General features: G+C 34.8%; 1 protein-coding gene across 2 annotated transcripts; it reads left to right on the forward strand.

Moving 5' to 3' along the window:
- On the forward strand, nucleotides 1-22,074 carry LOC134530662 (phospholipid phosphatase 5). Of its 2 annotated transcripts, XM_063365700.1 has the most exons (6): nucleotides 1-400; nucleotides 8,423-8,528; nucleotides 14,943-15,090; nucleotides 18,342-18,470; nucleotides 19,170-19,340; nucleotides 20,885-22,074. In XM_063365700.1, the coding sequence occupies exons 1-6, from the start codon at nucleotides 324-326 to the stop codon at nucleotides 21,061-21,063; spliced, it is 810 nt and encodes a 269-aa protein (XP_063221770.1). In that variant the 5' UTR covers nucleotides 1-323; the 3' UTR covers nucleotides 21,064-22,074. The 2 variants fall into 2 exon arrangements, with proteins under 2 accessions (XP_063221770.1, XP_063221771.1); XM_063365701.1 differs by lacking the exons at nucleotides 1-400; nucleotides 8,423-8,528 and adding an exon at nucleotides 9,851-9,994.
- Nucleotides 22,075-25,450: the final 3,376 nt, after the last annotated feature.

The following is a 25,450-nucleotide window of genomic DNA, read 5'->3' on the forward strand; positions in this document are numbered from 1 at the left end:
TTCAGATAAGCAGCAGTGCAGTAGCTTTCCCCGGAATTATATAATTAATTTTGATAATTTTTTGCTTATATTATACTATTCAGATCACGGTCATGATTGATAAATATTAGTAATGTATTTACAAATCTCTGGTTTCATAAAAATCAAGTTATGGCTGCTTATATTGGCTAATAGCCATTATGGCAAAACAAGTGGTTCCAAATTGTTCCAAATTGTTCCAAATGTAAATGACGTCAAATGCGGTGACGTTTTGATGGAATTTTACAGCTGTGATGCGTGATTGTCAAATAGGGAAGACGAGCATGTGTCAAAGATAAACAAGTATGTCAAATGTGAGGGATGTTCAAGGGAGTGTTTGGTTGGAAATTGGAGTTCGAGCTATATTGGCTTGGATTTTCATGTATGTATCTTATAAAATGTATGAATGACATATATAATAGCTGTTGAATAATTTTTATGTGATTTCAATCAAAATATTTGATCAAAACAATATACATCCTGTCAAATACACTGTGCAAGCTGCCTTGACATTTACAACAAAAATGCTTCCAAAATATACAGCTCCGGGTAGGTTTATCCATTGGCAATAAATTAAGACTAGAGGTTTGTTTTACTTGAAGTCTCTTTTTGACCTTTTAACTCTCGGGGCGCCCTTGCGCGTTTTACATGCCAGAAATAGTTTGGAGGATGGCCGTTTTACTCTAGAGAGCAATATGCTCTCAGGTCCTTCATGCTCCTCTCGAGGAAGAATTGCGAGGGTAAGTCGTTTGCCCATTGTTTCAGCCAAATCATCTACTTCTATGTTCGTAATGTTCAGTGTATTTTGATTTTTTTAAAAATTTATTTAACTTGTATATCATGTTACATATGACAAGGATGTTGGCATATTTATATCTCATGATATTTTGATTAAATTGATAACATGTTTTTATTTCATTACTAAAGGTTGATTAAGCTGTGATCATTTGTGGCACAATATTAGGTATTGCCTAAGCAATTTCACTTTTAGATGAATCTTGGTCCACAATTATATTTTTCAAGATGTGTGACATGTAAAAAAAATATATATAATACACTCGAAGACATTCTCTTTGTATATATGAGAGTTACCCACTCTTTTTGACCTAGGTTCATTTGCTCCTAACTTACAACTGTAGGGAACAAAAAAGACTGTGTGTAAAACAAACCTTAGTTTACATCCCTATACCATAAAAATATTAATGATATCACCATAGTGTTGCTTGCATTATTACCACCACAAATTTCTTATGATGCAAGCACAGGGATATGAGTGTTTTTGTCAGAGAACTTTTAAATGCTTGTTTTCATTAAATTTGATTTTTAAAGAAATTACATTTCTGGTATTGTGAACTATACAACAATTCTACCTATTCTAGTAGGCCCTATACAACACAAACCTGAAGATATGTACAGTATCATACTGTAAACAAGAATCCTAGCTGTTCTAGTATTTTTGTATTACCAATTATATATGATGTAATTTTTTTATTTTTACATTTCGTTATTTTTAAATTTCGGATATCATAAAATATACTATAAAATATACTAGAATTCTAGTATAGAACACAAAACAAAGATATTGTACTTAACATAATATAATACATTTTCCTTAAAACCAAATCTAGTGTAAACAAGTATGTGAATGTTCGTAACCCAAAATTCCCAATGCTTTGATTGTGCTAGCCTTAAATACTTCTGCAATACACTTACACATTCTGAACTACTTTACCTCACCTACTTTATTTCAGGGTTGTAAAAAAAAACAGCTTTTCCACAAAATAGGATTTTTTTTTGTTTAAATAATAAATTTAGGTACCGTATTTATTTCCTCTTTTCTTTTTTTACACTTTTGAATATAACATACTTATTAATTTAATTTTAGATGAGTAATTAGCTGGGTATAATTTATTTCCTACTTATTTAGATAATTTTGAAAAGTATATAATAAATATAATAGTATATATTATAATAGTATATAAATCTTGATTAGTATATAATTATTTGTACCTGTATCACAAGAAACATCAATGAGCAAACTATTGTAGATTTTAGAGTGGAATTACACCTTCCAATAAAATTTATTGAGATATTGTATTTAAAAATACATTTTTTAAAGAAACCACTTGATTTAAACCATGGTTTAAACCATTGTGGTTTAAATCAGCCAACCCTGATTCATTGATGCTAATTACGACTTTCATCTAATCATCTAAATTGCTCTAAATTTTCGGTTTTTAGAACAGTCCTTTCACATAGCATATAAGTCGTAATATAATTTATACCTATATTTCCTTCTGTTTTTATTCTATTTTAAAAACCATTCTTAACATCATCAGCCACATGTTATAAGAGATTTTTTTAACTCCTGCATGTCACTTGTAGGTTGTGAACATAAAATTATATCAAAAATGCCCATTGCTGCACTAAAAGTAACCAACTAACTACAGTAGGCTATGTGCAATTTAGTACAGTAGAGCACCCCCTCAACCGTAATTCCCACAAACGGAACTCCCGATATCCGGAACTAATTTTCCAAAAATCATTAAAACATTACAAAACATCTCCAAAACATTTCCGCACTGGAACGAGACTTTTTGCTTTTGCCTGACTGTACATGTCTTGTAGGCGCGTACGTCTGTCAGAGAGCTAATTATAGCCAGTCTTTCCTACGCATTGCGTAAATACACAGCTGGTTTTCGCGTCGGACGTGAATTACTATAAGGATGTTTATGCTATAAGTAGTTATATTGTTTCACTTTGTCAAGTAAACGGAAAATTCCGGCTGGCCCAAGAGTATGTACACCGACTCCCACTACACACGCTGACACACGTGACAGCGAGTAACATTTACTTCCAACGTGTGATGCTTTCAGTTTGTAGACAATAATTTAGTGTACAAATATGTATTATGTACATATTTATACGTTAATATATAGTTAAACAGTCTACATTTACCTGTATTTCTCTATCTCTGTGTTTTTAAACGAGATGCTCGAAGTGTTATTCTTGTGTATGTGAAATGTAAACTGTGCGTGGCAGTGACTAAACACTCTCCAGGAAGTGTGAATCACTTGCACGTCAACACAGAAGTAACACAACACTGCAGCTGTAGTCCTACTACAGTAGGGTCTCGATAATCCGAGCTCCGATAATCCGAGTTCCCAATAATCCGAGTCAGTTTCAGGGGTTATGAGAAAGAAAAAAAATATGAATTTTGCAAACACAGGGACGGCCAGGGCTACGTTGAGGAGGAAGGCCTGATGGGGTGAGTTGGGTAAGTGACTGTACATAGCAGGTAGCGGCTCACCCCTGTCAGAAGTCGCAAGAATCTATTTTTAGAACATTGGGGGGAAACCCTTTCCTCCGTCGGCCTAGACCCTCCGCCCCCTCGTCACTTCCCCGAGTTCCCTCCAGAGTAGGGTTACCAGACGTCCGGCAAAAGGAGGACATGTCCTCCTTTTTATGTATTTTTTGCGTCTGGCCGGATTTTCCTTAATGCTCCAAAATGTCCGGCTTTTTTATAAAGTGAGATAATTCCTGCAGTTACACTCTCGCCATTGTTGTTGAGACATTGGGAAGTATTTCATGTTTTGGTGTCGCTACAGACGCCAGCAACCATGGATCAATGAAGATATTTCCCATTCTTATTCAATATTTTGATTGGAAAGAAGGAGGGACAAAAACCAAGGTAATTGAAATACAAGCCCTAGGAAACGAACAGTCAGATACTATAACAAATTTTATTTTGATGACAGAAAAATGTGGCCTTGCCTCGAAATGTATTGCGTATTCTGGAGACAATGCAAATGTTAACTTTGGTGGGCTGAACAGAAAAGAGGGACGAAATGTGTATTCATTTCTAAAAATCAAGCTCGGTAGAGACATCGTAGGAGTTGGTTGCCCAGCATATCTTTTGCATAATACGTTACAGCATGGTACTGACTTGCTTAAATATGATATTGAATCAATAGTCATGAAAATTTTCAATTATTTTTCCGTGTATACAGTTCACACAGAATCTCTCAAGGAATTCTGCGACTCAGTTGATCTAGATTATCAACAACTGTTATCGCACAGTGAAACTCGTTGGTTAAGTCTTTTCCCAGCTAATGAGCGAATACTTAAATTATTTCCAGCTTTGAAATCCTACTTTCTTAGTCAACCACAGCCACCATACATAATCAAGAAATTTTTTGAACATGAATTTTCAGAAATTTACTTGTGGTTTCTGCACTCTCTTACGTCTGTTTTCGATTCAAAAATACAGGCTATTGAAAAGGAAAGGAATTGTATTTTGGAAGTTGTGAACCATCTGGAGGCAACACTTCATTGCCTCAAAGAAAGGCACCATCACACCTTTGTTCCTTTGAAAGTGAGAGAACTGATTAATAATTGTAAACAAGCCTGATTGTGTACGGAAGAACACTGTTCTGATTTTTTAGGTGAATGTCAGATTCTGTATGAAGCATGCATAAACTATTTAGAAAAATGGACAACAAATGTATAAGAATTTCAGTGTTTCAAGTGGATGTATTTGAAATACAGACTAAATATTGAATTCAACGATTTGTTACCAAGCATTACATATTTGAAGAACAAGAGTATTGCTGTCGATGATGTCAGACTTTTTGATCAGTACTGTCATTTGACAGCATTCCTCAAGGAACAAGATGAAAGTTTCTTTGATGGGAGTTTGGATGTGATATGGAAAACATTTTTTAGTGAATGCGCTATTTCAGACCAATTCTCAGAACTTTTGAAAATATGTGAATTTTTTTTTTCTATTCCAGGACACAATGCGTCGGTTGAAAGAATTTTTTCCATGATAAGCAGTCAGTGGACAAAGGAGAGAAACCGACTTCTACTAGAAACTGTCAAATCCATCACCACAGTAGTTTACAACTTCAAAGAAACAACCTGTGAAAACTTTTACTCATATCTGCTTAAGAACCCTAAAATCTTAAACAAAATTATTTCATCGGAAAAATATTAAATGCTTATGTCTGCTAATTATGTAAATATTAAGCTTATTGGTGTTCCTGCAACAAACTATAACATTAATTTGTCATGCACTAGAAATTATGTTATTTTGTGTGATATATGTAATATTATGTTGCGTTTTGGATATAGTGTGTTTATGCTGGGTTATTCACTTTTTGAACATGTGTTTTTTTTTTGTATGGGATTGGTGTTCTTGGTTATTCACATAATCCATTGTATTCAAAATAGTTATCACATAAAAAACATGTTTTTAATATGTTGTATATGCGTAGTTTGTTTGATTATTTATACTGAAACTGTATTAAATGCCAAAACATTGTGAAATATCGTACTCCATTGTAATTAATTCATGGCTTTTAAAAAAAAAATATTGTCCTCCTTTTTAGTGAAATGTCCTCCTTTTGGGAGATAAATGTCCTCCTTTTTTATTATCAGTGTCTGGTAACCCTACTCCAGAGGGGAATTTTTAGTTCCTAATAAGTTCTTCGCCATGAGCACATCTATGTAGTTACGTCCCAGTTCTATTACGAACCAGTATGAGTAAAAGAAAACATACTGAAATATCATTAAGTGATAAATTAGAAGCACTGACGCGGGTTGATAAAGGTGAGCCGCTAAAAACAATTGCGCGTGAGTTAGTAGTGAGTGCTGTTACTGTGGGTGACTGGAGGCGCAACAGACAGAAATTGGAGTTATGGCATACTCAAAAAAATCTTTCTCAGGCTACAACATCCAGATCTCGTATGAAAAAAAGTGAGTACGAAAAAACAAGTGAAGCTTTGTTTTCATGGTTTTTAGCACAGCGGCTAAAAAATTTTCCCTCTTTCTGGGCCTATATTACAAGAAAAAGCGCAGTATTTTCATAATAAATTACAAGAAGGTGAAAGCAATTTTAATGCCAGTAAAGGATGCTGGATAAATGGAAAAAAAGATACAGTGTGGGGCAATTGCATATCACGGGAGAAAAGCTTTCAGCTGTTGCTGCTGGTGCTGAAAACTACGTTCAAAAATTTCAAAGCATGATCGAAGAAGGGAGCTACACACATGATCAATTATATAACTGTGACGAGACTGGGTTAAATTTTAAAATGCTACCTGACAAGAGTTTAGCATCCAAAGACGAAATTTCCGCTCCTGGGCATAAAAAGAGCAAGGAACGAATTACTGTTCTGCCATGTTCCAATGCCTCTGGGACACATAAGCTTCGTCCCTTGGTGATAGGAAAGTCAAAGAAACCTAGAGCTTTTAAAAATGTAAATATGATTGCACTACCTGTCGCATACAAAAATCAAAAGAACTCATGGATGAATACGACCATTTTTAAAAATTGGTTCTTCGAGGAATTTGTTCCTTCAGTAGAAACTTTTTTAAAAGAACGACAATTACCGAGAAAAGCACTGTTGGTTATTGACAACGCTCCATCCCATCCAAACGTAGAAGAGCTGTCAAGTGATGAAATTAAAACTGTTTTCCTGCCCCCAAATGTGACTAGCCTCATTCAACTTATGGACCAAGGCGTCATTGCAACAATAAAGAAAACGTACAGACGCATGCTTCTGACATTTATTTTGCAAGAAGAAGAAATTTCATTAGTAGATATGCTAAAAACAGTTAATATAAAAGACGTTATCTATTGGTTAGTTTATGCGTGGTCAGAAGTTAAACAGGAAACTATACAGTAGTCCTGGTCAAAACTTATAAAACCGAGAGTTTCACAAAGTGAAGAAGAAACAGTTGAAGATGACTGTGATAATATGACTCTATTGAATTTAATGGTGGCAATCCCTGGCTGCGAAATGGAATCCAGTGCTGAAGAGGTTAAGAAGTGGTTAGACAGTGATGAAATTGAAGAATTGACAGAAGAAAAATTATTGAAATGGTCAACAACCTGGGTGAGGGCACCGAAAAAGACGAACAAGAGGAAGAAGAAACCAACAAAAAAATTAGCCATGCAGATGGGTTTCTACGCTTAGAAAAGGCACTCGAATACGTGGAGCAGCAAGATGACGTCACGCCAAATGACGTAATGTTTTTTAAGAAGTGGAGCACACGAGCAGCTGAGAAGCGAGGACCATTAAAAAAACAAAAAACAATAATAGATTATTTAAAAAAATAATAATTATGTATATATTTCTATTCTGCCTTTTAATATGTTTGTATTTTCTTTTTATTAAAACATCGACATATGTATTAGAAATCGATTTTGCGTGTTTTTATTCGTATTTCCAATAATCCGAGGTTCTGATAATCCGAGTTGGCCCCGGTCCCATCCAGCTCGGATTATCGAGGTTCTAGTGTACCTCCACCGAACCCTCTTTATCGTCCTCTTCGCTCACGCACGCACCCACCCACAGAGATAAGAAACACGTGCCTGCCAGCTTGCTTGAATGAAGGTCATTCAACCGGCCCGGAGGCCGGCCCTACCGCAACTCCCCTTACCCGGACTTTTCCCATAACCGGAATAGACCTCCCCCCAATGATTCCGGTTGAGGGGTGCTCTACTGTATTCCTAATATTGTGTGTATCAATGTTACAAACACATCTTTCTTATCAACTCATATTTTTTCATCAACTTCCATGACATCATATATTTCCCCAACTTTTTTTTTCTTCCACCTACACAATATTAGTGGCACACTGTATAAAAATTTAGACTTCACCAAACTTACTTTGTTTATTTTTATTGATATCAACATCCTTAGTCGTGCATAATTTCTATAGCACTAAAGGACTTAGTAAATATCATATATGAATCATCATTCTGCCTTACTAACACCCATGAGTAGGTGGGCCCCTTAACAGTAAAATAAACATATAGTTCTGATTGCTCAATTGACTTTCATCTGCTGTAGCAAGCTAGAAAATTTTTTTCTTGTTATTGGTAAAATGTGAAGTTTTATCCATTATTAACCAGCAGCATTTGTGGTTCTTTTTAATTTTAAGTAATATATTAATTAGTTTTTGGTTTGATTTAATAATTTAAAATAATTCTATTTGAACATTTAAGTAGAACATGTGTTTATTTTCCATCACATAGTCTATTTTTTTTCAGCAGGTTTATTCTATTGTTATTATTAATCTTTATCATAAGTAATTTGTTACACATGGAAATAATTTTTTTTGGTGTTATATTGCAGAAAAAAATCAAAAAATCTCAATAAACCTAAGCTTCACAATGTTAACATTTTTACATTTAAATGTTTGGTGAATGAGTGCAGCTTGCTGTTCTATTGGTAAAAAATTATTCAAAAAATTAATTAATTGATGTATCAATACAGTATAAAATTATTCATGAATATAAAACATTTTTCGAATACTCCCTATCCCTACTACTCTCATAGTTTGGTTATAACAGTTATTTGCTATTTGCAATCTTTAGGTGTATTTCCTTATTTTCCAGAGAATTGGAAGGGGTCGCTCCTTTCAATAGAAAAATCCACCCTGACGAGTTGTGGCTGTATAAAAACCCAAGAATAGACAGTTATGTTCCAACGACTGTTTTATGGGTTTGTATTAAGTTGAAGTTTATTGTAGTTACACATACATAGTATCATTGGTGTTGATGTACTTTGTGCTAGCACGCCATGTTGCACTATGGTCATTTGATGTTGGTGCTCATTGGACCTGGAAGTGGATGTCAAGTGTGTGAATTAAAACGCATGGTGTTAGTGGTTGGTGGGCTTTGTCTCAGTGCATCAACTTAGCCCACCATTGCATTTTAAGTAATGTAGAGTTCAGGGACTTTACTGGGGAAAAAATACAAAAAAGAGTATTTTTGAGTACTGTGAACTCCCTGTTAACCAGCCACCCGACTGGGACGTTGACTCACGGGTCTTTCGCCACGTGTGTCTAGCCACTAGCCTATTTGGTTCAGTTGAGGTTTAATTGCCGTTTTAGAAATGCCTAATACACAGGCATACTGTAATTGTTTACTTAAAATACAGTAGCCTAGACTCTAGAGTAACATTTGTTCACGTAGTTCTTTCTCCTCAACAAAGGGAGTTCTTTCATGGTTGATTTTCTTAATGATACTTGCATACTATTATACTATTAACCAGGGACGGATCCAGGATTGACTTCTGGGGACAGCACCGGTAGTCTGGACCTAGTATGGATCTGTGTCTCAAAGCGAGTGTACTACCAATGTTGTTTGTCTATTCTGCCTGGGGTCTATGAAACTCATTAGTAGAGACGATTATGAAGAACATGAAAATGTGGGGTAATAACTGAAAAGGAGAAAATATATATGGAACAGTACTTAAAATAATTATTATGAAATCTCTTTACACAGTGAAATTAGTTAAGAACAAAAATAATGCAAAAACATTATTACAATGGAAAATAAAGTTTACTAATCTCAAGGTAAATGCAAATCTGCAACTGGATGCTTCTAAGAATGTAAGCAGAGATAGTGCAGAGGACACACTCTTCTACTTGTAGTAGCCTTTCATCCCTTTAGTTAACAAATTAGTTGAATGAAAGTGATGTGGGAGGTTATGTTAGGAGATATTCGGATTGGAGTTCTTTTGGTGGTAATTGTTGAATGCAAGTGATAAAAATACCTTTAATATACTTTATTTCGGCTAATTATTTCTTTTATTTTTAAGTTATTTTTTATACAAAATTTTAACTAACATAAAATATCTCATTAAAATTTGCTTTTGATGTAAAAAAATTAAACTTGACATGTGGTTTTCCTGCCTGAGGCAGGTTCTGCATGGCTGGAATGGGGCTGACACCCACAGCAGCCGGCTGCCCTACCTGAGAGACAGACCGGCCATCTCGGCCAGCCTGGGGAACATGTGAGGCGAGATGAGATGGGGTATGGAGCAGCGACAGAATGAATTGGTGGGGGAAATGGAAGTACCCCAAAAAGACCTACAGGCCACGACAACATCTGCTGTGTTTCCCTCTTGCAAAAAATTTATGTTCGACCCTGCCAGGAATCGAAACCGATCCGGGTTGGTGGGAGGCAAGTGATCTGACCACTGTTTAACCACAAAATTTCCATCTTCTTCCTGACCCTTCTTTAGGGATGATTATTTTCGGAATCCTTTTGGAATTAAATAATTAAATTTAATCTAATAATGCGTATAATATATTTTGACTTAGGCTGACCTTAGCGAACTACTATCTTCGTTTACGTACAAAATCACACATCGCTAGCCTATGATTGTGTATGCTTCAGAAAAATAACGGCAAGCAACGATAACACAAAACGAAATCATACACAATTTAAGAAATGGGAACAAAAAACATTCACCTATGTCATTGGTATAATATGTCTTTTCTTTAGTTTGCAGTATGCATTTAAATAAATTTATTTTCTTTTTCCAATGGGCCATTTGTGCCGGTGTGCTCCGTTACCAAATTTTTCACTGTAGAGTACAAAAGTTTTAGACCCAACTTTTTAATATAATGGAATTTCAGCACTCAGCGAAGCTATTAATCTGACTAACCATTTAATTTTGAATTAAGTTATGTGTTTGGCAAAAATTTAAAGACACCTGGTTTAAATAACACAACAAAAATATACTGACTGCAGTACACTTAGAAAGAAATATTGGACATTTGTATTTTATTAATTTCCAAATACACCAATCCCTCACCTAGCAAGTCTTCGAATTGCGCGAATTCATTTAGCGCAATGTTAATTTTACTGCCCCAGTCTTGAATATCTTGAATAGCACATCTGTAAATTTTAGTTAGCACGAAAACGCCATGAAATCTGCTTCAACAGTAAACAACAGATGTGCCGTGGCATACAGTTAGCTATATGAGGGGGGAAGTATATATCATCCAAAGTATTCGATGGTAGGCTTATAAGTTAAATAGTGGGACATATTTATTGTTGAGTGTTATTCTACGGATTTATATTACGTAAAGAATATTTTCCTGCACATTTTGGAACACGTTAATTAAACTAGCCTTGCTATTTATGGAGACTAATGCTTCAGAATATGCTATTTCAAATAAAACAAACATTTTTAGGAACACATTTGTCGTGCTAAGTGAGGGATTGGTGTATCTTAAATAAGTGTTCGTCACAGGCATGAATGACGATTATATTGAACTGTGTATAGCCATAAACATGGCGAATAGGTTTCGTTGACCATTACACAGCAGAGAAATATTACAATTTATTAAAATTTAAAAAAAAATTAGTCAGGTTTTTTAAATAAAAGCTACTTAACTCAGTTATTAATAGATTTTAACTAAAAAACGGAGATAGAGCTGAAACACAATGTGTAGACAATATTGCCCTGTCTGCCTCGCTCACTCATGCTTTGGGATATAGAGTTGTGTAGGTACCTATATTTGCAATTAAAAATAAAAAAATAGATAAAATTAAGAGTTGAAAAAAAATGAGTTGACACGAGACACTTAATAAAATATTAGCGTAACTAAAAACATAATTTTGGTATTTTTTATTACTTTGCTCACAGTTTTATTCCCTGCAGGGGCACATTCAAATTTTACGCACGTGGAAAACGTCGTGAATGTTGCCATGAACAGGTGGGTTTTATCAATGTACTTCTGTTTTTTCCACTAACATATTCTTTTACTATTCCGTTCTCATCACATCACCTCCTGTGTCTATGATGACAGAAGTGTCAACAAAACAATAAAACCTTAATAAAGTAATTCATTGATATTTTATTTTCAAAAAACATTTAAATGTCACAGTTACTGCAATTTATTAATGCCTCATCCTAGGGTTTATTTCATGACAAGTTTTGGTATATTAGTAAGAGTAATATGTGAATTCACCTTAGAATTCTTAATAAAAATAAAAATTTTATTTTCTCCTAACTGCAAGTTTAAACCCCTCTTTTTCTGTTCTTATCTATACTTATATTATAAAGCTGAAGAGTTTGTTTGTTTGTTGGAACGTGCTAATCTCAGGACCCACTGGTCCGATTTGAAAAATTCTTTCAGTGTTGGATAGTACATTTATCGAGGAAGGCTATAGGCTATATTATATTATCAATAACATTAGGGATACTTACTAAAAGTCCAATTTAGAATCAAATGCGTTGTAGGGGGTTAGATACAACATGCAGTACACCAATACCTCACTTAGCACGACTAATTCGTTCCTAAAAATGTTCGTGTTAATCGAAATCGCGTATTCTGAAGCATTAGTCCCCATAAATATAAGTCTAAATTATTTAATGTGTTCCAAGATGTGTAGGGAAGTAATCTTTACATAATATAAATGCGTAGAATAATACTTGAAAATGCATATGTCATATCATTTATCTTTTTAAGCCTACCACCGAATACGTTAGATAAAGAAAACATGGCACAGTGTAACGGGAGATAAGTGGTAACATATTTACCGTCAGTGAGCAGGTTGGCTTGCCCGCCCAGGCGTGACCTTCAACACGCGCGTGCGTCTGTCTGCCTGCTGTTGCAAGCAGCTGGATCCTTTGTTATTACGTTTAAAACTTAACAAAATTAAAACACTTTTATGAAATTAAGAACCGGTTTTATATACCGTATATACTCGTGTATAGCGCGCCCTTTTTTCCCCTCAAGTAAAGGAAAAAAATAAGGATGCGCGCTATACATGGAAAAAAAAAGTTAGTGAGGGAGGCGGGGAGGGGTGGATGTCGTTAACTGCCGGGTGACGGGTGACGTTTCTGGCCAGCCCCCACACATACGCACAAGCAACAAGGCCTCTGTTTCACACACACACATGCACACGCGCGCGCAAGCTCGCACATCATGGTCGCTTGTTTATTTTTAGACCTCCCCCCTTTACAGAAAGCCAGCTCAGAAGCTAGTAAAAAGAGAGAGAGAGAAAGAGAGAATGTTGTCACCAGTTCCCCCCCCCCCCCCCGGCCACCTTCTTCGCTTCCTCCATTCCTCATCCCAGCAGCGACCGGTGAGTCATCTAGTTCTCCGCGCCAGCTTAGCAACGTAGCGCGGCACGCCTCCCTCCCTCCCTTCCAACCGCGTACCAGTTGTGACGATATAGCGCTTCATTATCTTCCGTTTACACAGCAGAGTTTATGTATTTTCCTGACGCATCACCACACATCAATTTAAATAATCAGGTACCACAAAATGTTAGTAAAATTTATTTATGGGGAAAAAAAAATTTCAATTTTTTTTCTTTGGAATTAGTTGCAAAAATCGTGGTGCGCGCTATACACGAGGGCGCGCTATACACAAGTAAATACGGTAACTTTAAAACACACAGCCATATGTAAACATTTAATTTGTTATGCACACCTCTTATAAAAGCGGCTATGTAAACAAATCAGTTAACAGATAAACAGATTTAGATTTTCCCTAGAGCACAAACATAACATTAAAATATGTACAATATGTACATATACAAAACATAAAAGTTAGTTAAATATTTTCTGGGGTGAAATTAACACTATCATCTTGCTTTTTTTTAAAAAACGTGTCCAATTTCATCTGCTTTGGTTTCTGTACGGTACAGCCTGGTCTGCAGCCGGGCATCAACGGTACGGCCTGGTCTGCGGCCGGGCATCAACAGTACGGCCCGGTGTTTGTTTATCTGCGTGCGCATCTCTTTCCCCTCGCATTCCAAACCACTATTCCCCCCTCAAATTCCATACCTGACGTCGCGTCGTTTCCGAGATTTTTTTTAGCCTGTGGCGATTTCTTGCTAACTGAAATTTAAAGACGTGCTATTCGAGACTAGGGCAGTAAAATTTACATCGTGCTAACTGAATTCGCATTAATTGAAGACGTGCTATGCGAGGGATTGGTGTACACATACAAAGTGTGTGTTGACAATGCCGCAGGCGCTAGTAGTTTATTTCCTATTGCCTATTAACATTGTTGCCACGCACTAGATGCCTTATCATTCTTAATTTTCCCATACAAGTAAAAAACACCTGTGTAATATTAACAATGAAGCAATCAGTACCCTCATAAGAGTTCAATTAGTATTTAAATACTTTTTATCACTTTAAATCGCAAACCTAAACTATTGTTTTTTTTCCTCTCTCTGTGTTTAATTTGTTTTTTTATTGCCCTTTTTTTCAAGTATATATATTTTACAGACTTGAAACTTCACAGTAATTTTCCTTATGTTACGCAGGATGACATTTTCCGAAAATTAGATCCCATGGGTGGTTAAAACCAGGCAACAGTGGGTACTTTGTCTGCATGAGAACAGGATTTTGCATTGTTCATGCCTTCTGCGTCTCCATGGCAACGGGCATCGCGCGGCAGTGGCGTACCCACAAGGAGGGGCATGTTTAATGAGCGGCGCAAGAGTGATCTGCCTGTAGACTGCCGTAGCGAAGTACGGGTACATCAGTTGTACGTTGCGTGCACGAGTCGGGAAACCATCGGTGCTATTCATTTTATCTCCGGTACATTATACAGCATTGTAATAAATTTTCACTGAATTTTTTTTATTTACCATTACTGTAAATGGGAGATGTGGCTTAATTTTTTTCCATTATTATAGCCGTGCGAAGCCGGGTCGGGCAGCTAGTCAGAACATAACCTTGCAATGAAGCTATAAGGGAATTTTTTGTTTGTTATGGGTCCAAAATTTTTGGGTCCATTAAAAGTATAATTGAAGACTTTGGGTGTAAATAGTGATAATTGAGATGTGTATACAATCTGTGTTTTGGTTTAAGAGGTAAACATTCTGGGAAAAATACGATGAATTCAGCTTCTTTAAAAATTTGCTGCCACTGACTTCTTGTACATAAACTTTATTGTGTTTAAAATTCACAAGAATATTTATCACTTTTTAACCTGAGGTCTTCAATTAATTAGAAATTAATAAGAACCTTACTTGCAATAAAATATCCATCAGTACAATCTGCTTTTTAACATTACAGTGGTGTTATTTTTCCCGTGAGTAAAAAAAACTGGGTCACTGCACTTACAGTAGCGTTTCTGTATTTTTTTTCTTCCAGCCTCTTGTCTTCGGCACCCCGGCTGTAATAATCACAGCTGTGTTCCTCGTACAGAAAGACAAGGTCGATGCCTTCCAGGCAGTTCTCAGCTGCTCACTTGGGCTGGCGTTGAATGGAGTGTTCACCAACTTCATTAAACTAATTGTGGGTAAGCAAGAATGTGGAGCTGGAATGAATATGTAGCTCTTAACTTATTGCCACATTGCAGTGCTTATGGCAATGGATGATTTTCAGTATGCCTGTATTTTTTTTTAATTGAAACTTCTTTGCTGAGGAGAACAGCTGGAAGGTGAGAAGGCAGGGAAGAGGTTGAAATGATGCAGCAGTGATGCTACGGAATTCTCTTAATGCTGCTTTTGTTTTCCTACTCAGTTGTTTATTTTTTTTTTCATTTGAGATCATACCTGCATCCTTACTATTCTCAATTGTTATCTCTTGATCAATAAAAATACTAATACTTTATCTCTATCTATAGCAATAAGTTTCACTTTTATCGGTTGTGGACTCTACGTACACAATATTTTTTATAAAGTCAGTTCTTTGATGCCACAAACTCTTTAGTTAATAATTAGAATCAAAGTCTTAAGCTACCAATTTAACACATTAAATATCCACACAAAAATATAATCTCGTGCATAAGATGTTGTACACTAGGTGCAGTGAAAGGTCTTAACCCAGCAGCTTCTGGATCGCGGTCATGCCCAGTTACAGAGACCTGAAAATGGGATGTTATTTTTTCTGTAAATCAGTGTTATTTTTTTTTTCAAAAGCTGTGTAATTTTATAAAAAAATTACAACAAAATGCAAGGTAATTTTTGCACTTAGGCTTGATGACTTGGAATCTTAAACAAAAATAAAATCATAATCTATTGTGTGTAAATAAGTTAATATGATTTCTATTTCATAAATGTCTTCCCTTACTATATCTAGAACTTAAAGATGCAGAAAAATCATAACTGTCAATTTTCAATTTAGTCACCAGAAGTATAGTGAACACGTCAACACTGTTTTATTTATTGTTTAACTGTATGTCCGAGAGCTTTTTTGGTGCCACTTTCATAAGTATGAGTGATTTACACAGCATCATTTAAAACTAAAAGTGGCAGGTATGAATAAAAAAAAATTGAGTTGCTGCAGAAGAAATGCTGCTGTTCAGAAATAAAGCATATAAACAGTAAAAGTAAAGAATGGTCGCCCGGGCGTGAGAATGAAGAGGGGGACGGGGTGACCTTCGCTGAGAAAAAGGATAGCAGAGAGTGAGGAAGTGGGATAGGACTCTGCTCAAACTCCATTAGTGCAGGCTCTCTTTCTGGTACTAACTCCATGCTAAATAATTTACATTCAATGAATTTAATATATTAAAAGATTACATTTTTGTAATCTAAATTGAGTTTTGATTAAATATGCAGATTAATTTCATGATTTTTTGTTGTATTTCAGTGCTTTAGAGTGTATTAACTTGCATTTGGGGGTTATATATGTGTATTTACATGTTTTTCTGTGTTATTTTGGCTTTATCGCAATTCACCATATAATCTTGTCCCTAATAATAGCCGCACAGCAAGGCATATGGAGATTTGTCAATAAAGTTAAAATAATTAAAGATAAAAAAAATTATTAGAAACATTTTTTGTTCATAATTAATTTGCAACAATTTTCATTCTATGCTTTGTTTTCACTACAATGCACAGTTTTCGAGATACTTTTGCTGAGCAAGTTGGGAAAACCTGTCATTTGTAAATTTAGAGCATAGTTTTGTAGGAATTTGTGTATAAGACGAAAAACTAGGAAATCACATTTTAACTTTAATGCAACAGAAATCATGTAATTTTTCGAGTTTATAGTGATTGCGAAATTTTTTAGGTATCTACGGATGAGTGATTTTTCTGGATTATCAAACATCAGTATAGTTGTAATGGGAATAACAAGTGTGAAAATTTAAATGTAACCTGTTAGAAAACAAGAAATGAATGGAATGAAAACTGATAGTAACTAAGATCTCCAAGCAAACTAAAAATTATGTCAGAGCATTAATATGACCTGGCAGCCAAAGTTCCGGCTGGGATCCACCTGAAAAAATGTGAACGTGAGAAGCTCTGTTGGAGCCGCTCAGATCGTGCGGAACAATAGGATGCTGGATTAAAGACCTTTCATTATATTAGGAAATCTCAATTATGAGATCATCTGCATATTAAATTATTTCAAACATAAGACATTGCTAAGTTTTTATAACATGACCATGAATATTTGACTCTGAAATATCAATCAGTTTAAAAATTAATTGTTAGTAAATTTACATTCATCTTTATAATTAATGTACACATATGTAATAAAAAATAAATTGAGAGTAAAAATCCGTGAATCATTGAATAGTGTCAGAATCAGCTCTAATAAAATATTGGATTTAATTTATCATTATAAATTTTTCATTTGTTGAAATAACTTATGGTTTTTAATGTAATGTGCTCTATGGTGCTTAGTTATGTTACACTTAATAGTGCATTGACATTTTATAGTAGAAAAGTTCAGAAAATCAAAGTTTATCCAGTATCAAGCCTGCATAGTGAGTGTTTAATTTCGTCTTAACTTAAGAACACTTTATGTTACCCGGTAATAGTTGTGTGTCAGTCGTACTTAATAAACTTTACAGAATTTAATTTGTTTGTTACTAAGAAAAATGTGGTACCTGGGCACTTCTGGTACCAAGACAGAGTGGATGCATTGCAGTAGGTTTGTGTTGGTGTTCACTTGGAAAATGTGAAATAAACTATTATAGCATTGAGAAAATATCAATTCACTTGCAATTGACGGTAACAATTGTCTGTTCTTAACTATCAGGCATGCACTATTGACACAATGAAAATGTACCCTATATGCCAAATATGGTTCTCTTTTTTTATTTAACATGTTATACACTATTAATTTTGATTTTAGGCACCGATGGCATGAAACAAATTATATCTGTTAATTGGCACTTTTCACACTTTGTAGGTATGGCCTATGTAGATTAAGAGAGAAGAAAGCAATTTTTTGTGATGACATTTGTAAAAATTTTATTTGATGTCACTTAAAATTCATTTTTCTTTATAATGTTTGTGTTTTGGTTACATGAGGTTTGGCCTAATGGTGCTCTGAATGATCCACTTGCTTATTTTGGTTGTGTGGTGTCAATTGGATGTTGCTACGATAAACCCACAGTAATGTGAGTGTAATTACTAACTATGTACCTAGTAGAATATCTTCTTGGTTAAGTGCTCTTGAAGTGTTCTGGTTAAAATCGTTGGTCTTTTTTTGATCTGTTCTGCAACAATGGCTTGTGGTTGTGAGATGATCATAGGCAGATCTGTGCAGCTCTCGGGAGCCTCACGTGTCACTGACGGGCTCGTGACTGCTGCGCAGGTCGGCCACGCCCGGACTTCTTCTGGCGGTGCTTCCCCGACGGCCAAATGAACCCCGAGCTGGTGTGCACAGGCGAGGAGGCAGCCGTCATTGAGGGGCGGAAGAGTTTTCCAAGCGGCCATTCGTCATGTGAGTTGCACAGACACGTGTGTTGGCCACTTTTCAGAGCAACATTCATGTAGATGACACTTTGGTGTGTTCTAGTGGTGAATATTGGTACAAGAAAAATTGCATATTTTTGTAAAGTGAATTAATATTTTTTATCATTATTACATTATTTTAATGTATTTTAATAGCATTGAACTTAATGGCTAAAGGTTGAAAAAAAAAATCTTATAATCTTAATGGTTTGGTACACTGTAAGACTTACGTATGAAAATGTGACTTGCAAAAATTTGTAGATAGTACACATGATTCCATTCACATAGATGCATTTTGTACTTATCCATGCACTTGTGTGAACCTAATAGTATTAAATGCATAACTGTATTTCACAAATAGTTTCTTTGTACATACTACTATTGCTTAGCAGATGGTGCATTCTACAATGAGAGTTTTGAGCTTAGAAAGTCACCTGATCATTGTAGAAGCTTCAGTAAACTTTAGTATTTGCATCTAGGATTTTGTCTGGTGTTGCATAAATAAATAGGACTTGGTATGTCTCCTACTTTTGGAGAACACTGTGTGAAAAATACAGATAATTTGTTGTACAAGATGAGAAGCAGATTTGTAACTTTATTGTAAATGTTGCTTTCATCTTACATCAAGTGAACAATGGTGTGCGTTCAAGAGAACCATGTAGATATGTGTTGTTTTTTTTTTTTGCAGTTGCTTTTGCTGGCATGGGTTTCATAGCATTTTACATGGCCGGTAAGCTGCATGTTTTTAATGCCATCGGACGAGGAAAGTCATGGCGACTGTGCATTTTCCTTTGTCCGTTGGTTGTCGCGCTGGGTGTGGCACTTAGTCGCACCTGCGACTACCATCATCACTGGCAAGGTAAGCTTATTTTGGTCGCAATAAGTGATGTGTTTTGACAATGGTTGGGACTATATACTGTGTGACCTTTAGTTATATATAGATCTATGAACACTGACTGATGTGAAAAGTTAAGCATTGACATGTTAAACATATGTTAATTCAATAGATGGATGTGTTTATGATAAGGGTTGTAATGAGTAGGAACAAGATTGTATGGTGAATTGTGATAAAACCGAAATAACCCCACAAAGTGTGTCAATACACTACATATATTATAACACTGAAGTGCAAGTTAATACCGTACACCTTTTAGCACCGAAAAGTAACTAAAAATATGACATTAATCAGCAGTTTTCCAAAACTCAACTCAAATTACAAAGATTTTATATTTTATGATGGTTAATTCATTGGATGTAATTTATTTAGCATGAATTTTGTTCCAAAATATATGAACAAAACAGATTGGAAAAAATTAATATTACATTGTTTGATCTTGCATCTCTTTTATTAATAGAATGTTTTACGTACATTACTGACGTTCACAAATTTGCCAATATATTTTTCTGATTAGTTTTGTTCTAGACATGCTTACTGTTATTACCATTGGTTTTGGTGTATAAGTGCATCTTGACTGTGTCAGTCAATTTGAGATATTTTGGTGAAATAAGAACTAAGAAATATTTTTAGTTTCATATTTTTTGTATAATACAGTATTTTTATGAATGAAGACAGTGTTAAAAATAAAAACAATTACACCGTAAACTCCTGTATTAAAACCAAAATTTACCTAAAAATAAAACCATAAAATCTTGTCCCTAGTCCTTGTCTGACCAGTGGTATCCACAACTGCTACCAGAGTGCCCTAGTAATGCCACTACAATTTGATTTGATCAGGCTGGCATGCTAACATGACACCTGGAATCAATTGTCACAACATGGCATCTTAAAATGAGCAAAGATATTAAATCCTTGCAGAGTAAAGAAACTACTAAGGGTTAAGTATGTAAAAACTAAAATAACAAGCAATTAAATGATATAGATTATATTTATACAGTCAACCACAGTAATTAAGTGCTCAGACAATCTGCCTCCAACCAAAGCAATCCGAATTCGATTCCTGGTGTCAACGTATATAACATCATACAGATGTGGTATTGTGGAATGTGCCGTCATATGAACCATTCAGATGTCAGTGGCCCTCATGTTGGTACTAATGGTACCTACTAATGGTACTAATGGGAGGATCTCCGTGTATTTCACTGAATAATGTGCAACCGTGACATCAGGGAGGGGAGTGTATCCTGACATTGTGTATATTATGACATCTCAGGGGTGGTTTTCTATGTATGGGGATGGAAGCAAAGTTGACCTGTCGTGATAAGTAGTAAATGTATGAATTTTCATGCTATGAAATTATCTGAGTGGCTGAAATAAACAGTAATCCTCCGGCATTCTGTCTTATTTGTCTGTAAAATGTTATTGCTGTGTAAGTATTTTGTTAGTTATACTATAATCAAGAATACAAACTTTGTTTCTACAGTATAACAATTTTTTTCTTGCAGATGTGTTATGTGGTTCCATTCTCGGCATATCGATGTCATACATGTGTTATCGCCAGTATTACCCTTCTCTGGCATCGTTGCAGTCACATCGGCCTCTGGTCATGATCACACCCCATCTCGATATCGACGGCATTGGAAGTACGCATTCTGAGAAGGAAGAAGAAATCAAATGGATTTGATCCCTCGCTGTTCAGTTCCTAAAAAAAGTTTGGTTTTTACCATTTGTTCCATTTTGTGTTCATAAATTTTTCTGTGTGTGGCTATTTCATGTTAAGATCTTTGAAGATTATTTTAATTTGTTTCTAGTGCTGTGACTTGGCATTTATTTTTTTGTGATTGTTATTGTGAACCTTATTAACTACTCGTATTTTGTATTTAAATGGACTAAAATGGATAATTTAATTACAGGCAGGATAATTGTGACTTGCATTCAAGAAGTATTAACCGGTATGATGGGTGAAAATATTTATGAACAATTTTTGCTTAATATTTCAGGCAAGTGCTGTTGCAAGGCATGGTGTATTACATAATTTTTATATATGTATGTGGTAATTTAAGTTTTATTTTCATAATTTGTTTATTGATTTAAGAAGTACAGCTTTATTGCTGGAAGTTTTAGTCACTTACAGAGTACTGTTATATTTCCTTGTGACTGCATTTAGTTTTTGCATGTCAAATTACAATGTATTTGTTGACTGTACCATATCACTTAAAGATTGCAAAGTATTCAGAAGACATATAAACTAAAGAGACATAAATTTGTATATTGGAGCATTTTAAATCTCTGATGCCTTTGCTACTGAAGGTTTTATTGTTACAGACACAGGTGAGCATCTTTGTTGTACGGATTTGTAAAAGTGTTATGTTAGCTGCAGCTCACACTGTGGTGGTTGTGTTGTAATTGATGGAGGGATTTTTATGCATTCGCTTGACAAAGGAAAAACATTGATGCAGTAGTAATATACATACTTTGGCTGTGAACAATGTTACTTATTAACATGGTTGTATACAACTGGAAACATTTTATGACTAATGTGTATTGATTTGCATGCTGGGCAATGATTCAGTTGGTGATGATGATGATTATGATGATAATGATAATAATAATGCTAGTACTTTGCAGTCCATATATGTACAGATTTTTGGCTTAAAATATGAAAATACGCCTGCTGCACACAGGCTGACTAAAATGAATCCATTTCTTGTCCTGCTGTCAGATAGCTGCTCACACTGTCCGATCCTAAAAATTGCTACGTTTCGTATCACTCACCGATAGAAGTGTTGATTCCTTCAGTCGTGCAGTATAATTCAAAAGGATGCCGGATAAATTTTTTGTATGATTAAAAGTTGTGTGTGAGCACACACTTTCTTTAAATTGTCACCCAATTTACATTCTGGTGTTCCTAGTCTGTGCAGTGTTTTTCCTGTTATTATATATATATTTTTTAAATATAAGTAGTTCATACATTTTGGTACAATCTTCATACTTAATAATAATTAATTGAATTTTAGTATATTAAAAGATTACTCTTTTTGGGATTTCACTTCAGTTTTAATTAAAGATGCTGATTAGTAGCCGTGAGTTTAGTTGTATTTTGGTGCTTTATGGTGTAGTAACATTTGTGTTATATGGTGTAACAATAGGCTTTTTGTGGTTATTTCAGGTTTTTAGTAATTCACCATATAATCTTATCTATAGTCATGATAAATGTAAAATTCAGCAAAAACATAATTGAGAATCAATAAAGAAGCTGTGCCAGTAGTGTTTCTCTGTTTGCTAAGAAATGTTGATAATCTAATACATGCAGGCACATTTCAATTAAAATTATACACGGGACATTTTAAAGATATTGTTTATGCTCAAATTAGCAAAACACTGGGCCGCGCACTACGAATAGGCCTTTCAGCTTTACACGACACCTAGTGTTTTTAATTTTGATGAGAAAATAAGGCATTTTTAAAATAAAAAAATTGTTATATTTTAATCTGAAAGGGTGTTCTAGTTATAATCACAGTGTAGAAGTAGAAGTACAGATGTAAGTACTGATTGGTGTAAAAATGAGGGAAAACATGATAGTGAATTGGCCTGCATGCTGCACGTGATAGAACTCTTTTCATTGGGCAAGATAAAAGGTTCAGGAAATAAACATGATTTTTAACTAGTAAGCATGTCCTTGAAAATACTGTAAGGAAATTATAACCTGTGTATGACTTAATGTAGCTTATTCGAAGGAATTTTTGATGATATCCTATTTATTTCAAAGAAATCATAGGGGGAAAAAATGTTTTCATGGAACACTGTCATTCATTTGCGAATGAGTAATTTTTGATTTTGAGCTGTATATATTTAATATATTATTCCACAATTTGTGAAAATGGGTAGGGACAGGTTTTGTGATAAGTGCAGAAATGACATAATCACAAAATTTATGGTGATGCAAGAAAAAAAATAAGACTGGAATATCTCATTGTCAGAATTTCTCTTTTGTGGGCTCAGGTAGAAGTCTGGCAATTTGCGTGTTTCTTGTATAGTGGAGCCAGTGCTTCGTTCCCCTGGTAAGTTGTTTGGCGTGTTCATATTGGTTTATATTGTGCGAGTGTTTGTCCGGCTTTATTGAAACCAACAGGTCGCAGATGTGTTCTCTGACAATGTCAGGGTGAGGTTCAATTCAGGTAGGAATTTTCTACTTTACTGCCTAAATTAGTTATACTACAAATTGTTTTTTAATGTTTATTGTTCCTATTGCATAACGTATTACATTAATATTTCAAGGAAATGTCCTAAATTTTTGCTGTGTGTTACTTGTTCTTGTTAACATTTTAAAATTTATCATTAAGTTCTTTTTTGAAGTTGGGCTATATTTATTTTTTGCAATGGGTGTACAGAAGGGCTAGATTTATTTTTGTATAGTAAGATACGGCAATGTCTTAACAGAGCCAAAACTAAGTAGTTTTATCATTTATTGTATAAAGCTATAAACTATAAGATACAGTAATGAGAAAAAAAGTTCATGAAATTTTTAACTTGGTATATTTTTCACATTAAACAAAATTTTTTTTTCTGTAAGTAAAAAAGTAAAATTGTAATAGTTTTTTTTTCTTTCAATTTTAAGTTGTATATTATGTGCAGTGAATGTTTTAGTAAAATTTAAGGATATTAATTTATGAACTCGTGCCTAGAAAGAAAGTAACAGTAAACTCTTGTCAGTCCAATTCTTGAAAAATAGGTATGCAGTGCTCAAAAATCTGAATTTTTTAATACACAAAATGCTGTCGAATAGGGAATGAATTGGTAAAACTTCAGCGTGATAGATATTAACAAACTTGACAAGCATAGTAGTTCAGTCAATTACAGCGATGTGTAACATCTAACCTCAGTAATGAGCAAATTCATGTGTTCTAATGTTGTGAATATACTTATCATACAAAACTCTATCACATAATTTAATGTAGAATTCTTTAAAAAAATGCCGAGCATGATAAGTACACAAAAATTGTTTTTTCAATCACATTTCTAGACACAAATCACAATTAGTTTCCGCACCTGCCGCTAGAATTTGCTGCCGCAGCAGCTACGTCGACTATTGAATCATTTGATAAGCAGACCAAAATTTTAAATTGTATAATTAAAAGGCTGTAATTAAAGAAAAAAAGACTAGAAAAAATTCTAAACCACAACTTTGAACCTAATATTAGACAACAAAATTTTATTAAAATACTGCCCATCTTGTTAAAATTCATTAAACAGTTAATACTGTAACGTTTTCCTTTGCCTTTGTCAACTTCTGTGTGCCAACAGGAAACACATGTAGTTTGCTGCTGGAACAGCTACGTTGACTATCGAATCATTTGATTTGCAGACGGAAATTTTAACTATATAATGAAATGGCTCCGGTAAAAGCGAAAATGACTTTAAAAAATACTAAACCCTGGCTTAGGACCTGATTTTTGACAAATTGTACAAATATACTGCCCATCTTGTTAAAATTGATTAAACAGTTAATACTACAAATTTTCCCTTTGTGTGCACTGTGGTTGTTACACATTTCCGTTCCTCGACTTCCATTGCATTCATGAAATTACTCCCACCAAATGCCATATACCGAGAGCTATGTTACACATCAAAAGACAAAAAAAAAAAAAAAAACTTGCACCTATATCTGTTTGTTATCAACTTTTACCAGTAATGCCAACAAGATGGCCAGGGTGTCTGAGGAAATTTATTTTGGGCATAAAAATCTCCGAAACACATTCAAGCTTCAAGATTAGAAGACTAGGCAATGTGAGGACAAATGTTAGTTGTTTGGAAGTCTGTATTTTGTGGTATGCTGTATTTATCACAATTTTCTGAAATTGAAAATAAATTATATATATTTGGCATTCTCCAACAAAAACCTAGCTGCAACAGTTCCCAGCTGTCTCACTTTCTTACATATTGAGGGCGTACCGGTGTTGAGATGGGAATATCGGTCGAGATTAATGGGCGCCACCACGTGAGTGGGCACGTGGACCCGGCTGGAAAACTCTTAACTCAGGGCGTTACGTGGCCCGTGTGCGGCGAGATAT

Source organism: Bacillus rossius, chromosome 3 (assembly GCF_032445375.1).
Source record: "Bacillus rossius redtenbacheri isolate Brsri chromosome 3, Brsri_v3, whole genome shotgun sequence".
Taxonomy (NCBI): domain Eukaryota; kingdom Metazoa; phylum Arthropoda; class Insecta; order Phasmatodea; family Bacillidae; genus Bacillus; species Bacillus rossius.